This window comes from Hemitrygon akajei, chromosome 24 (genome assembly GCF_048418815.1).
Source record: "Hemitrygon akajei chromosome 24, sHemAka1.3, whole genome shotgun sequence".
Classification (NCBI taxonomy): Eukaryota; Metazoa; Chordata; class Chondrichthyes; order Myliobatiformes; family Dasyatidae; genus Hemitrygon; species Hemitrygon akajei.
Window position 1 is genome coordinate 19,630,591 of NC_133147.1, and position 14,101 is coordinate 19,644,691.

Here is a 14,101-nt window from a genome sequence, read left to right on the forward strand (position 1 = left end):
TCAGTCTATCTCAGTAACTATCTTGAGAGTACTAAGGAATGTTTCCCTCCACAGAGATCATCAGGTTTTAGTTGAAACCTTAAGGGCAGATTGGCTGTCAACACTTCTTAAGTAATTCAGGAGCCTTCAAGTCCTGTAGAAGGTACAGAGGATATAAAAGATGATAGAAACAGGTAACATTTGTAAGGGTAGTGCAGCTTGGGCACAAAGTACGATGAGGGATTAAAGCCACGAACTGCAGGGAAGATGGATCAGATCACAAGATGCCCGGATAACATGACTGATTCTTTGTTTCCAACAAATGAGGCACGAGTGACTGCAAACGCTGGAATCCGAAGCAATACTGGGCGGCATGATAGCGTAGCAGTTAGGGTAATGCTATTACAGCATTAGCGACGTGGGTTCAAAACTGCTGCTGTGCGCACAGTGCTTGTATGATCTCCCCATGACTCTGTGGATTTCCTCTCACATTCCAAAGACGCACAGGTTGGTAGGTTAATTGGACACTCGTGCATAATTGGGCGGTGCAGGGTTGTTGGGCTGGAACGGCACATTACCATGGTGTATCTCTAAACACAAATAAACGTGATGCTCAGGGACTTTAGAAAGGAAAAGGAGATGGTAACTAACAATTGCTGGGAATTTATGAGCCCTTGTTGGACGATTTTGCCAGCTGTGGGGCAGGGGCAGCAGCAGCATACACAAGCAGTAGGTGGCCAAAGGCCTGAGGTGTAGGAGATGGGTCAAGGGTGCAAGAAAGTTGGATTGAATCTAGAAAGCAAGCATCAGTTCGGGGAAAGAGCCGAAAGAAACATCAGAACTTCGATGTGGAGAGGAGGGAGGAGAAAAACTGCAGTACCAGGTAAATAACATTCTCAAGATTTGAGAGTGCAAGATTGTGCCCTTGGAACTCCCCGAGGGCAGATATTACAAACTTTCATTTATAACTCAATGCACTGAACATTTCTTTGTCTGTCAGGAGTCACTGCTTCACTGTCGTCACCCCATACATCATTCAATAAAGAAACCTCCAGCTGATGCAAAGCGTGATCAGGCTGCAGTAATGGAACCAGTGTGTCACAGGGGAAAGGCAGCATGAGTACAAGCACCATTGCACCAGTTTCACAATCAAAGCTTACAGACTGGAATTTATCACTTCAGAATCGCAACGCACAAAGTATCTTGCCTGTTAAGCTGGGTGTGGACACCCCTGTAGATTTGGTCCAGGATATTTTTTACAAGAACTTTGGAGACTGAGTTTTCATTAAGAAACTATTATATACTCTGTGTTAGATGCAGAAGTAAAAGATATTACATTTTTAAAAAATTAAGATTTAAGTGCGTTTGACCTCTGGCAACCTGGAGATTTTGACAAACGGGTCACCTGGGGGCAGAACGGTAGCATGGCTGTTAGCGTTACTGTTCACAGCGCCAGCCACTCTACATAGATCGGGCTTTACCTCCTGACCCTGCCTGTAAGGAGATTGCACGTTCACCCCCTGAGCGTGTGGATTTCATTCAAGTGCTCCAGTTTCCTCCCACATTCTGAAGATTACAGTCGGCACTTGCAAGTCGTTGGCAACGTGCTAAGTGGGAACTAGAAGCATGCTGACACCTGTGCGCTGCGCAGCAAAACTCCTCGCTGATTTGATTCGGCGCCACCAACGGATTTCACCGTAGGCTTCGATGTAACGTGACAAATAAAGCTTTTCCCTTTATCAAACTGAAAATACACTAGCGTCGTATCCAACCTACCTTATGCATCACAATCTTGCGCTGGGCTGGCTCTGCCACATCAATCATCTTCTGCACCACATAGTTTGCATACTGATCCTTCATCATAGTGTATAAGGCACTGTGAGGACCGTCGTTAATACTGCACACTTCATCAATCAGCAGAGCTCGCTCAGCACGAGAGGCATGGGTCACACATTTCTCGACAACATTGCTGGAAAACAAAAGCATCCACGCTTGTGACAGCTGACAAGTTCAATGACTAAAAATAACTACTCCGAATTAAGTTACGTTTTAATATAGCAAAATGGAGAATCCTAAGCTGACAGCCAACCAGGAGTCAGATGTAAAATCAAAGATCTTGCAGCAATCGCTATCAAGACTGGGTGTGACAAGGCCTTACATGGGGGGCTGTGAGACATGAAATTAGCTCAACATTATTGAAGCTGAAGTATCAATGGGAAAAGAAAAATCAGACTTTGCACTCCAGCTGCTGTGGCCACTGGGTGCTGTTTGGGAATCAAAAGAACAGACATTTAACAGGGCACCAGATGAGGAGCTCTCTTCTTGAACCAAATGGGACCACCCTTCAAATACGGTGAACACCAATGCAGGAGGAAAAAGAGAACGTTTATTTCAGAGCCATAGAGCACTGCAGCACGGAATCAGGCCCTGTGGCCCATCTACCAGAACCTGGACCATGGCCACCACTTCCACTGGCAGCTTGTTCCACAATCACACTACCCTGAGTGAAGAAATTTCACCTCCCCCCAGGTTCCCCTAAAATATTTGACCTTTCACCTTAAACTTATAACCTCCAGTTTTGGTCTCACCCAATCTCGGGGGCTGCACATATCTACCCCTCCATCCTCACAAATTCTATTTATTTATAGAGATGCAGCACGAAATATGCCCTTCGAGGCGTGCCGCCCAACAATCCCAACTTAATCCTCGCCTAATCACGGGACAACTTAGAATGACCAAATTAACCTGAGGGAGGAAACCACGCAGTCACGAGAACGTAGGAACTCCTTACAGGTTTCTCCTATATTCCCTGGAGCATGGGAAAATGAGGGTGGAAAGTTCTAACCTATTGAACTTTCCCCTATAACTTAGTCACAGCAAAATCCTTATAAATTTTCTCAGCGATCTTTCAACCCAATCGTTAACCATATTGTTATAACTCTACCGGAAAGGACAGTAGAATCAGGTCCCATAGAAACAATCATGAGGTATTTCACAGAAGAGAAACCTTTTTGCTGGATTATGGGACTTAATTGCTCAGCTCAAAAAAGACGATAGGAACAGAACAGACTGAATGGCTTCTATCTGTACTTTAAGATTCTGTAAAAGGGAGACTCACTTAGCCCTTTTAAGCATAAAAACACCAAACTGTTCACAAACTCACAATTCAACTAAAGGTACAGCACTCTACTGAGTAGCAACCAGATGTCCCAGGCGCACTATACTGAACAGGATGATGCTGTCTGTGAAGTTCAATAATGCTTCAATTGAGATCAGCACTTAAATCAATATTTAAATTCAAACCCTTGGAATTTATTTCGATTCTTCACATTCTTTATGAACGATCAAGATTTGAGAGTAGAAAGCTGTATCCAAAGCTCATAGATGATCCAGGCCTCAAGTTGACTGAAAGGGGTTAAAAAAACTTGGAACACAAATAGCAATTTAGCTGGCTTGAATGAAAAATACTTTTTTTTAAAAAAACTTTCCCCCAAAAGTTTCCAATCTCTTAATAAAAAAAATCCTGAATTCTCAAATTGTAAATCAGAATGTCCTTTCACTGCAACGATGTTCCTTCAAATTTGTTTTTACAGCTGTGCAGAACAACCATTGCTCTGACCAGGAAGTATTTATTTATATATTTTATACACAGACTGAAAACTGTGTGGCACTTTAATAAAACTTCATATAAAAGAAAATTCCAGCTGTGTGGCAACGAAGGCTATGTGCGCAGGAGCATTTCAGCTACTGACAAACACACTTCATTGATCCCGAGGGAAATTGGGTTTCGTTACAGACTCACCAATCAAGAATAGTGTAGAAATACAGCAATATAAAACCATAAATAATTAAATAATAGTAAGTTAATCACGCCAAGTGGAAATAAGTCCAGGACCAGCCTATTGGCTCAGGGTGTCTGACACTCCGAGGGAGGAGTTGTAAAGTTTGATGGCCACAGGTAAGAATGACTTCCTATGACGCTCAGTGTTACATCTCGGTGGAATGAGTCTCTGGCTGAATGTACCCCTGTGCCTAACCAGTACATTATGGAGTGGATGGGAGACATTGTCCAAGATGGCATGCAACTTGGACAGCATCCTCCTTTCAGACACCACCGTCAGAGTCCAGTTCCACCCCCACATCACTGGCCTTACGAATGAGTTTGTTGACTCTGTTGGTGTCTGCTACCCTCAGTCTGCTGCCCCAGCACACAACAGCAAACATGATAGCACTGGCCACCACAGCCGCGTAGAACATCCTCAGCATCGTCCGGCTGCTCGGCTGTGCACCCCCGCAATACACTGCAATATGGGCCTGAGGACATAAAATAGGAGCTCCAATGTACAAAAGATCACACCGCCAACATAAAGATAGATTCCAGTTCCGCTAATTCAACTGAGTGTCGCTAGCCATACCTGGCAAACTTATGCTGGCTCAAAGCCAGGACATTTCCTCGGATTTCGGACACGATCTTACTCTTGTCCTCGGGCCGGCCATGCTCCAGAACGTGCTGAATGACATAATTCCCATACTGATCCTGTAAAATTAAAGTAACAATAGAACCAAAATCATTAACATACCAAGTACTTCAACATTTTAAGGACTCAGATTTGTACAAAGATGCAAAGGCACTTATTCAACTGGGAGGTACAAAATGCATAATAGTGATTAAGTAAACATCACCCCATGCTAATTACACAATCAGTCATCAACACTTAACATACTGTTGATCAGAAGATTATTTAAGAAAACACTGACATCATTTTCCATTTAATGAGTAGCTCTGGAATTAGAACAGAAAGCAGAAAATGCTTTGGGTGATGGCCCTCTTTGAGAAAATCTATTCTTCCTCAACAACCCTATTCCTCACCTCTGTACATTCAAAATACAGTGCTGCCTCATAAATCGTTATATTCCAGGGTGTTGCACACTGAAATAAAACAGCCATCATAAGTACAAGCTCTGCAGTATGAACCAATAAGGTAAACTAAACATATCACACACAAAATGCTGGAGGAACTCAGCTGGCCAGGCAGGATCTGTGGAAATGAATAGACAGTCAACGTTTCTGGCAGAGACCCTTCATCTGGACTGGAAAAAGGAGTCAGAGCATGAAAGTGGGGACAGAGGATGAAGAAACAGAAGGTGATGGGATTTGGAACAGGAAGGGTGGAGAAGGGGTGAAGTAAAGAGCTGGGAAGTTGATTGGTGAAAGAGATACAGGGCTGGAGAAGGGGGAATCTGCTGTGAGAGGACTGAATGCCAAGGAAGAAAAAAAAAGGGGAGGAGCACCAGAAGGAGGTGATAGGCAGGTAAGGAGATAAGTTAAGAGGGACAAGTGTATGGCAATGATTGGGGGGGGGGGGGGTAGATACTGGAAATTCGAGAAATCGTTGTTCATGGCATCAGGTGTACCATTCTCACCTCATCAACCACCACTTTAAACATACCCAATGACTTGGCCTCCAGAGCTGCCTGTGCCAATGAATTCAACAGATTCACCATCCTCTGGCTAAAGAAATTCTTGCTCATCTCTGTTCTAAAGGAATGATCCTCTAGTCTGAGGCTGTGCCCCTCTTTACTAGACTCCACCACGGTAAGAAACATCTTCTCCATTTCCACTCTATCTGTGTCTTGCGATAGGGTTTCATTGAGATCCCACGTGTCCCCATCCTTTTAAATTCCAGTGAGTACAGGCCCAGAGCAATCAAACGCTCCTCTTAAATTAACCAGTTCATTCCCTGAATCATTCTTGTGAGCGTCCTCTGGTCCCTCTCCAAAGCCAGTACATTTTTTCCTCAAATAGAATAGTTTCCAATGTTTACTGCAAACTTACAATGATAAAGCAGAAAAGAAATCTCAAGATTGCGGGTATCAGCTAAAAGAACAATAGGAACAGATGGGGAGTTCCCTCTGTGCACAAGCAGTTACACTGAATGCCAGCCAACATTAACACTACGAGCCTGGCCTGGAATGGCTGCTCAGGTGCAGAATTATTTGCAGCACCGGCTAGCAATAGCACTTGCAGTCAAGGCCACACAAAATCACCAGTGGGGGTGGGGGGTTGGGGGAGAATCAAGGTTCTCACTCCCAATGTACTGACGATACAAAGAGAGAAGTTTCTCATACACTCACGAAAACCAATGATTTCCCCCAACACCAGTTAAGCAGTTAGAAAACGAGAAAAAGTAGAAAAATTCACTGAGCTAATTATGATTATAAACATGAATGTCAATTATCAGTTCAATGGAAAAACTCTGCCTTAAAATCCCTAATGGCAATTAAGAATTCTCATTCTCATGAGCAAAAATCTACAAGGACTTTCTTTTCTCTGTACCAGCAAGCCCCTCATCACAGCTGTGCCAGTTATAAAGTCACATAAGTGGAATTCATATATCATTACCAATATACTTGAAATCAGGAATGAAATTCACTCTCATAGAATTGACGTGGGGGTAAAAACAAACACTGCGAAAGGAACAAACTTTGACACGCCTCCATTTGTCTGAGCGAGGATGGAATTGGAGATGCGAGAGGTTACCAGCTACGTCCACCCTTTGCTCCCACTCCCCCACGACTCCATCTGAACCCTTCCCCCATGGGCCACGTTGGAGTTGCAGGGGCCACGAGAAAAAAAAAGACTGGCAGCCATAGGAGTTCCTGAATGGTATTACTAACATAAATAAACAAAAATAAATAAATCTATGTAATTGGAATTCTGAATGAAATTAATGGAAAAATATATTTGATGACGTAAATGAGGCAGCAGAACAGATTTGTGTGGGGTGCAGCATTATCTCTGCTCCTGCTTAACAATTCACACGAATTACCATTCACATCCAGCCCGCTGAGCCCCAATCCACACCCATCCCCTGCAGAATGGGTGGAGGCTATCAGCAGCAAGAGGCTGGTTCTGTTTGCCTTCCACTGACCCGTGTGTGTTATACTACTATTAAACGTGACATGAAGGCTGAAGTTATCCTGCAGAGGGGTCATCTGCCAGAAACGGCTAAACTGCAGAGGGGCAAGAATGTGTGAAGCCTACCAGAGTGACATAACAGTTCCAGCAAAATTCAAGCATGACAAGCAAAATTTCTGATTAACTGGTGATATTCAAAATAAGTTCCCACAGCTCTGGAAGAAAGCAGTTATTTTTAATTGGATTTGGTTTTATTTAAGGTCTATCAAAAGGTCCTAACCATCTTGATGTAGTCAAAAGAGGGGATCTTCAACTAACTTTAACCAAGATGCAACCAGATATTCACAAATTCAAGTTGGATCCCACTAAATACCCAAAGTATCATTAAGTGTTGTTTTGATTGCTGGTTTGAAGAATATTACATATCATCAAAGTACCTACTCAGAGCTTTGAAAGTTTTATTTTTCATATACACCAACTTCTATAGTTGTTCATTAGAGAGAGTATTGACTAGCTGCATCATGGCCTGGTATAGAAGCACCAATGCCTTTGAACGGAAAGTCTTACAATAGATAGTGGATTTGGACCAGTACTTCACAGGTAAAGCCCTTCCAATAACTGAGCACATCCACACGAAATGCTGTAGGTGGAAAGCAGCATCCATCATCAGAGATCCTTACTGCCCGGGCCATGCTCTCTTCTCACTGCTGCCATTAGGCAGAAGGTACAGGAGCCTCAGGCCTTGCACCACCAGGTGCAAGAACAATTACTACCCCTCAACCATCCGGCACTTGAACAAAGGGAGTTAACTACATTGAAATGTTCCCACCACCAATGATCTCACTTTAAGGACTCTCTATCTTGTGTCCTCGTTATTTACTGCTATTTATTTACACAGTTGGCCCTCCTTACCCGCTAGTTCCACATGCGCAAATTCAACCAACCGCAGATCGAGAAAACCTGGAAGTGTTCTTCCAGCACTTGTTGTTCGAGCATGTATAGACTTTTTTTCTTATCATTACTCCCTAAACAATGCAGTATAACAACTATTTACATAGCATTTACATTGTATTAGATATTATAAGTAATGAAGAGATGATTTAAAGTATACGGGAGGATGTGCGTAGCTTATTGTGGGTCGGGATTGAAAAAAAAACCGTAAGTTCTCTTATTAAGTAAGTCGAAACAGATACATCCATAATTATTTAGCATCAGTTATTCAAATGTTTTTCCTAGTATATAGTATATATTTTACTTTTCTATGCATATAAAACACAAGAAACGTATGTACTTCAATAATTAAACCACTGCGTTGCTCAGTAATAATTGTAGCTTTCATCAGGGCAGGGCCTTTCTCAATTCCTTTAAAATTGTTCTGAATGTTGATTGACTGTAGCCTAACGCTTTTCCAATGACCGATGGCGTTTCACCTCTTACCAATCACTTTATTATTTCCACTTTATTTTCAATCATGATCATTTTCGTGAGCAGAAACACTGACAGAGCTCCGCTGGGCCCTAAAGTCCATCGCACTGAGATAGGTTAAATAAGGGACGAGCATCCGCGTTTTTTGGTATCGCCGGGGGCCCCGGAACCAATCCCCTGCAGATAAGGAGGGCCGACTGTATTTCTATTTCCACAGTCTGCTGTCTTCTGCACTCTGGTTGATCTTTCATTGATCCTGTTATAAGTACTATTCTACAGATTTGCTGAGCATGCCCGTAGGAGAGCGAATCTCTCAGGGGAGCATATGAAAACATACATGTACAATTGCAAGAAAAAGTGTGAACCCTTTGAAATTGTCATTTTCTGCATTAATTACTCACAAAATGTGGTCTGATGTTCATCCAGAACAACACTCAGATCACAGTGCAATCTACCTATTCTTGCACAACTCCAATTTCCTTCACCTCACCTCAGCTACGCATCCAGTTTCCAGCTGACTTTTCTCGGTTCCAATGGTATAATCGTCACAATCGGCAACAAGCACCCATATCCCAAAGCCAGTGAGATGTGACATTTGCCACAGTACTGCGCAAGTGAGCACCACTCATGCCAGGAACATTCTCCTCAGCTTCCGCTGCTGGCGAGACAGTGTATTCATTCTGGTGAGGAGGGCAGTTTGTCGAATATCGCCCAACAAATCCTAATTAACTCAAATTGTTTAATAGTTTAAGAATACTTGACAAAGCCTATAACATTCCAAAAAGTTTTGCTCTGTATTTTACATTACGTTTTAGAGAATTTTTGCTTCATGTGTTACACACAACAGAATATGGAATTCATTTTGAATTCAGCAGGTTAACGAAATTGGGGCATACATGGTGGATATTAGGATCATTCAAAAGCCAACATTTGCACTTTCTGACTACAAGGCATCCTTGGGTATAAACAACCTAAATTAAGTATATGTCTTAATTCTGCATCTATAAAAGTCTATGTAAATTTTAATTATGAAACACATTTGTTGTTATTGAAGAGCATGATTAATATGCTCTCTCTTATTATTACAATTAAATTACAGCCTTCCTTCTGCTGCTTTTAAAAAAGATAACTGCTTTGACAGTACTTTCCGCTGAAGGAGCTGGCATTACTTTCTGCTGCTTCTTTGCTTTTTAAGCAAAGAAAATGTGAAACAAAAATAGCAAAACACATCACAATGTGCTGGAGGAGCTCAGCAGGCCATACAGCATCTGTGGGCGGAAATAAACAGTCAATGTTTCGGGCCGAGACCCTGCACCAACATCCTGATGAAGGGCCTCAGCCATAAACTCTGACTGTTTAATCCCGCCCAGAGATGCTACCTGGCCTGCTGAGCTCCTCCGCCACCTTGTGTGGATAGCTCTAGATTTTCAGTATCCCTTGCAAGAGAAATGCATCATTCTGCTTTGCGGATCTGAATTAAAATCAGGAAGCAATTATTGCAATATATCGGAATTGAGCGCACAGCCTCAATTGTGGAAGAATAATTGACAAGTTGTTGATCAAAGATCACATGGTGATGCCTTTTCCTCCACAGTAGCATGTCCCATATAACGCCAGTAATTTATTTGCAACTGCAACACCAAGTGATTCTGAGCCACACATCGTACACATGTCCCTTGCGTTTAAAAAAACAGCTCAGTGTCCGATGCTGAGAAGTTCCAGTTATCACAAGGATTTGCTATAGCACAGTTGCTTGGCCCATGGCACTACCAATCAGTGATCACAGGTTCAAATACTGTGCAGAGGTAGAATTACAACCACAAACAAAAAGAGTAGAATAAAAATGCAAGATCCATTTGTCCCTAGAAAACAAAACGTGTGTTAAGAATTATGCAGATTAGTCAAGATATTTTCTACAAAAAAGCTACCTCCAGAATGGCAATTTAGTACATTATCAAGAGACTCGGGCCACAATCACAAGGCATCGCCTCTGAGCAGAAACCCAAAGCCTGGGAGTCACCTCCCATTCAGAAAGATTCAAAAGCTGCCATGGCGTAGTTCAAACGGGAAGAGCATCATTCAGAATCCTTTTAAGATGTGTAGTCACCAATGCTAATGGTGGGACCTTGCAAAATCACAACAACTGTCAGATTAGAACAACAACTATATTAAAGTATTTGTTAGAAATCCAACTAGGAGTTCCATAATCTTGCAGAAGGTTTCAAAAAGATTAATTGAAGTCCACTGCTTTCCACATCCACGTTCAATTTCAGTAAGCTTGCGTAATATTTTTAAGCAAACATGATTTATATCTAGAGAAGTTTTCCATTGATCAATTGCACCAACTGCTTTTCCAGATGAACCACGATTAAACAGAGTGGTTATCTGTATAAAATGTCAGAGGAAAAACTGGTAGACTGGTCCGCTCTTTAGTAAAACCTGGATAAAAAAAAGCTTCAGTAAAATGTCCCCAAAGACTTGGGCCTCAACTAGGTTAAAATCTAAATCAATACTTTAGTTGAGTATTACAAGTGTAACATATTTATATTCTTGATTATTTCATACAAAGGGTGCAGCAGCTTAGGAAGGACAATGGCGCCTAGCAGCAACACCTTTGCTTGCATCTTCGGAAACAGCTCTACTTTCATCTTTACTATCCCTATTTTTTCCTTTCAGGTTTCTAATGAAGACCCTGACCTGGAGTTACACGTTGACTTCGGTTCTTTGCGGGAATGGGATTGGCTCTCCGGGTTTCACAACTGGCCGTTATCCGATATCCAAGGATGCGGCCTAAGAGATTAGCTCGCCTATGGAGTTCCGGGATCCCGAGGTTCTGGAGACGGGCAGACTCAAGGCCGGTGTCCCGGCAGAAAATCGGTGTGTTGTGGGAGACGGGAGCTCTCTGGCTGTGTGCTCAGAGACCCAAGATTGTTGGGCACAGAGCTGGGAAAAAGCGACACAACAGACTTTTAACATCATAAATCAGTGAGTTGTTTATGTCATGTCTCCCCTCTCACTGTACAAAGGAGACATCTCTTTCTCCCTTATTAGGGAGAGAGTGAGCCTGTGGCATGTCAAATATCGGGTGAACAAGTAAGGACTGTCTTTGCTGTACGCTTGAGTGCTCGGTGGTGGGTGCTGATGCTTTTTTTTGCCGGTGGGGAGGGAGGAATCGTTGCTTTGTTGCACTTACACGTGGGAGGGGGGAGCTGTGGAGTTCTAACATTTAACTGTCATTCATTCTTTGGGGGCACTCCTCAGTTTTCATGGATGGTTGCGAAGAAAAAGCATTTCAGGATGTATATTGTATATATTTCTCTGACATTAAATGTACCTTTGAAACCTTGAAAGCTACAAGGGAATTGAAAAAGGCTCTAGAGGAGGGGTCCCCAAGCTGGGGTTTATGGACCCCTTGGATAATAGTAAGGGCGCAAGGCATTCAAAAAGTAACTGGATTCCTGCTCTACAGGAATATGGAGCTAAATAAAAACTACAGCAGTCCATAATATGCAACCATTCAGAGAGCAAATGTTTTGATACCTGGCTCACCATATGTTTACCAGGCTCGCCTTTGAGTCATCAGCCTAATCCTTGTGTTTGTTTTTCAAACTCAAGCTCGATTTTCACATGTTCCCTTTAAGATTCCAGAAATCTCAGTTGTACAAAAATTAATGAATGTAATTGTAGTCATTATTGGGTGCATGAGGGAATTGTAGAACATTATGTAATATTGTAGAACATATTAAAAGATGTACAACAAATGTGCTGGGTTTAATCATTAACTATCAGAATAAATAGCATCTAATTGTCCAGACCATCTATTCATTCGGCCCCAAACCCAAACATGCCAGATTATCAGACCTGGGCAGTAGAGTGGGCACGCAAGTAAATGAGCCAAATTTTATCTCATATAATGTAAAGTATCAAATTATCCGCCTTAGAAACATAGAAATCTACCGCACATTATAGGCCTTCAGCCCACGATGTGCCGACCACGTAACCTACTCTAGAAACTTACTAGAATTTCCCTACCGCATAGCCCTCTATTTTTCTAAGCTCCATGTACCTATCTTAAGAGTTTCTTAAAAGATCCTATTGCATCCCCCTCTACCATCTTTGCTGGCAGTGCATTTCACGCACCCACCTTGTTGGGAAAGCACAAAATATGTTATCAAACTCACGAGATTGGGAATTGTGGGCACACAGAACCCGCACTGTTGTATAAATGTGGCAAAGTACGCAGCAAGTAATTTAGAAGGTATGTTGATCTTAATTTTAAAAAAGGATTGTACGAGTGATGTCTTAAGCTGTTACACGATTGCTATAACACACCATTGTGTGCAAAAGCTTTAATCTCTTTATGTAAAGGCAACATGGTGCTGCATCAAGCTGATTTCATTGTCAGCAAGATTTTCGTTGAGTAAAACAGATTAAATATACCTTCCTGAAACTTAAGATTGGGAATATTATTTTAAAAGAAAATTCTTAAGAGACTGGAAATCTCTACCCAGCCCCCTTTAAGAAGTCCTCATTGCACTGTCTAGAACAGGGATCCCCAACCTTCTTTAAACCATGAACGCCTACTATTAATCAAGGGGTCCATGGACCTGAGGTTGGGAACCCTTGGGTTAGAATAAAAAGGCAGAATCTCAGGGTTTAGAGGCACTACACATAAGAGCCAGTAGTGAGGCTTGCTTCGTATTCCACGTCTCCAAATCATAGAATGATAGTAACACAAAGACAGTTGCATGAGTATATAAAGACACATACCTGAACCAACTGTTCTGTGTGTTGATGTAGTTCCTCTAAGATAGGCAGGGTCTGCTCAGGCATGCAGTGCTCCAAAATCCGCTGGATAACACGACACCCATATGGATGAGTCGATAGAGCAAAAACCTTTAGCAAAAATAGAACAGCTTAACCAACAGGTCAATTTTACATTTTATAAGTAGTAAAAAATGTGTTAAACTGGGAATGTTTTGCAATCTGGTACAACACAAATTTGCCATTCAAATAACTTGCACGTTCTAGCTTTCCTGTCATTTTCTCCACTCCTGGTTTATATACAGGTTGATCATCTCTCGGGTATCTTTCATTTTGTAAAGTCAAACCAGTGTAGAACTGGTATTATAATAGTAATAAGAGTGTAACAGAACAGAGTGACTAGAAATACACATGCATAGTTCATTGAAAGGGGCATCATAGGTAGACCAGGCAGTGAAAAGGGTGTTAAGCACACTGGCCTTTATCAGTCAGGGAGCTGAGTATAGAGATGGGTTATTATAAATTTGGATAGTTTTTGTCACCTTGTTATGGGCAAGATGGTATAAAGTTGGAGTATAGAAAAAGGTTTGAGGATGTTTTCAGGACTAGATGCCTGCATTATTCATTTACTGAGATACTTCGTGGAACAGGCCCTTTCAGCTCTTTGAGCCGTGCTGCCCAGCAACCCCCCCATTTATCCCTCACCTAATCACAGGACGATTTACAATGACCAATTAACCTACCAATCAGTATGTCTTTGGTCTGTGGGAGGAAACCCACGTGGTCACGGGGAGAATGTATAAACCCCTTACGGACAGCGGCAGGAAATGAACCCTGGTGTGCTATGGTACTGCACTCCCCAAATATAGAACAGCCAGGCTAGATCTTTACTGCTTAGAACATAGCAGAATGAGGGGTGAGCTTATAGAAATGTTTAAATGTCAGGAACATAGCTAAGGTGGACAGGAACAGTCTTTACAACAGTGTAGGACTGACCAGAACTAGGAGGCATAG

The 14,101-nt window shown here is 42.2% G+C and overlaps 1 protein-coding gene and 1 non-coding gene across 9 annotated transcripts in view; both read right to left on the bottom strand.

The window, feature by feature from the left end:
* Window positions 1-14,101, bottom strand: part of pum1 (pumilio RNA-binding family member 1) — a 98,418-nt gene that overhangs the window by 4,246 nt on the left and 80,071 nt on the right. For all 8 annotated transcript variants that reach the window (XM_073028489.1, XM_073028493.1, XM_073028488.1 and 5 more), the window contains exons 19-21: window positions 13,094-13,219; window positions 4,395-4,516; window positions 1,756-1,948 (exon numbers count right to left, since the gene is read on the bottom strand). In XM_073028489.1, the coding sequence (XP_072884590.1) occupies window positions 1,756-1,948; window positions 4,395-4,516; window positions 13,094-13,219 (441 nt within the window). The remainder of the gene's footprint in view (window positions 1-1,755; window positions 1,949-4,394; window positions 4,517-13,093; window positions 13,220-14,101) is intronic.
* On the bottom strand, window positions 9,991-10,126 carry LOC140716103 (small nucleolar RNA SNORA50). The gene has a single exon (XR_012096247.1). It is a non-coding gene; the product is annotated as a small nucleolar RNA SNORA50 (small nucleolar RNA).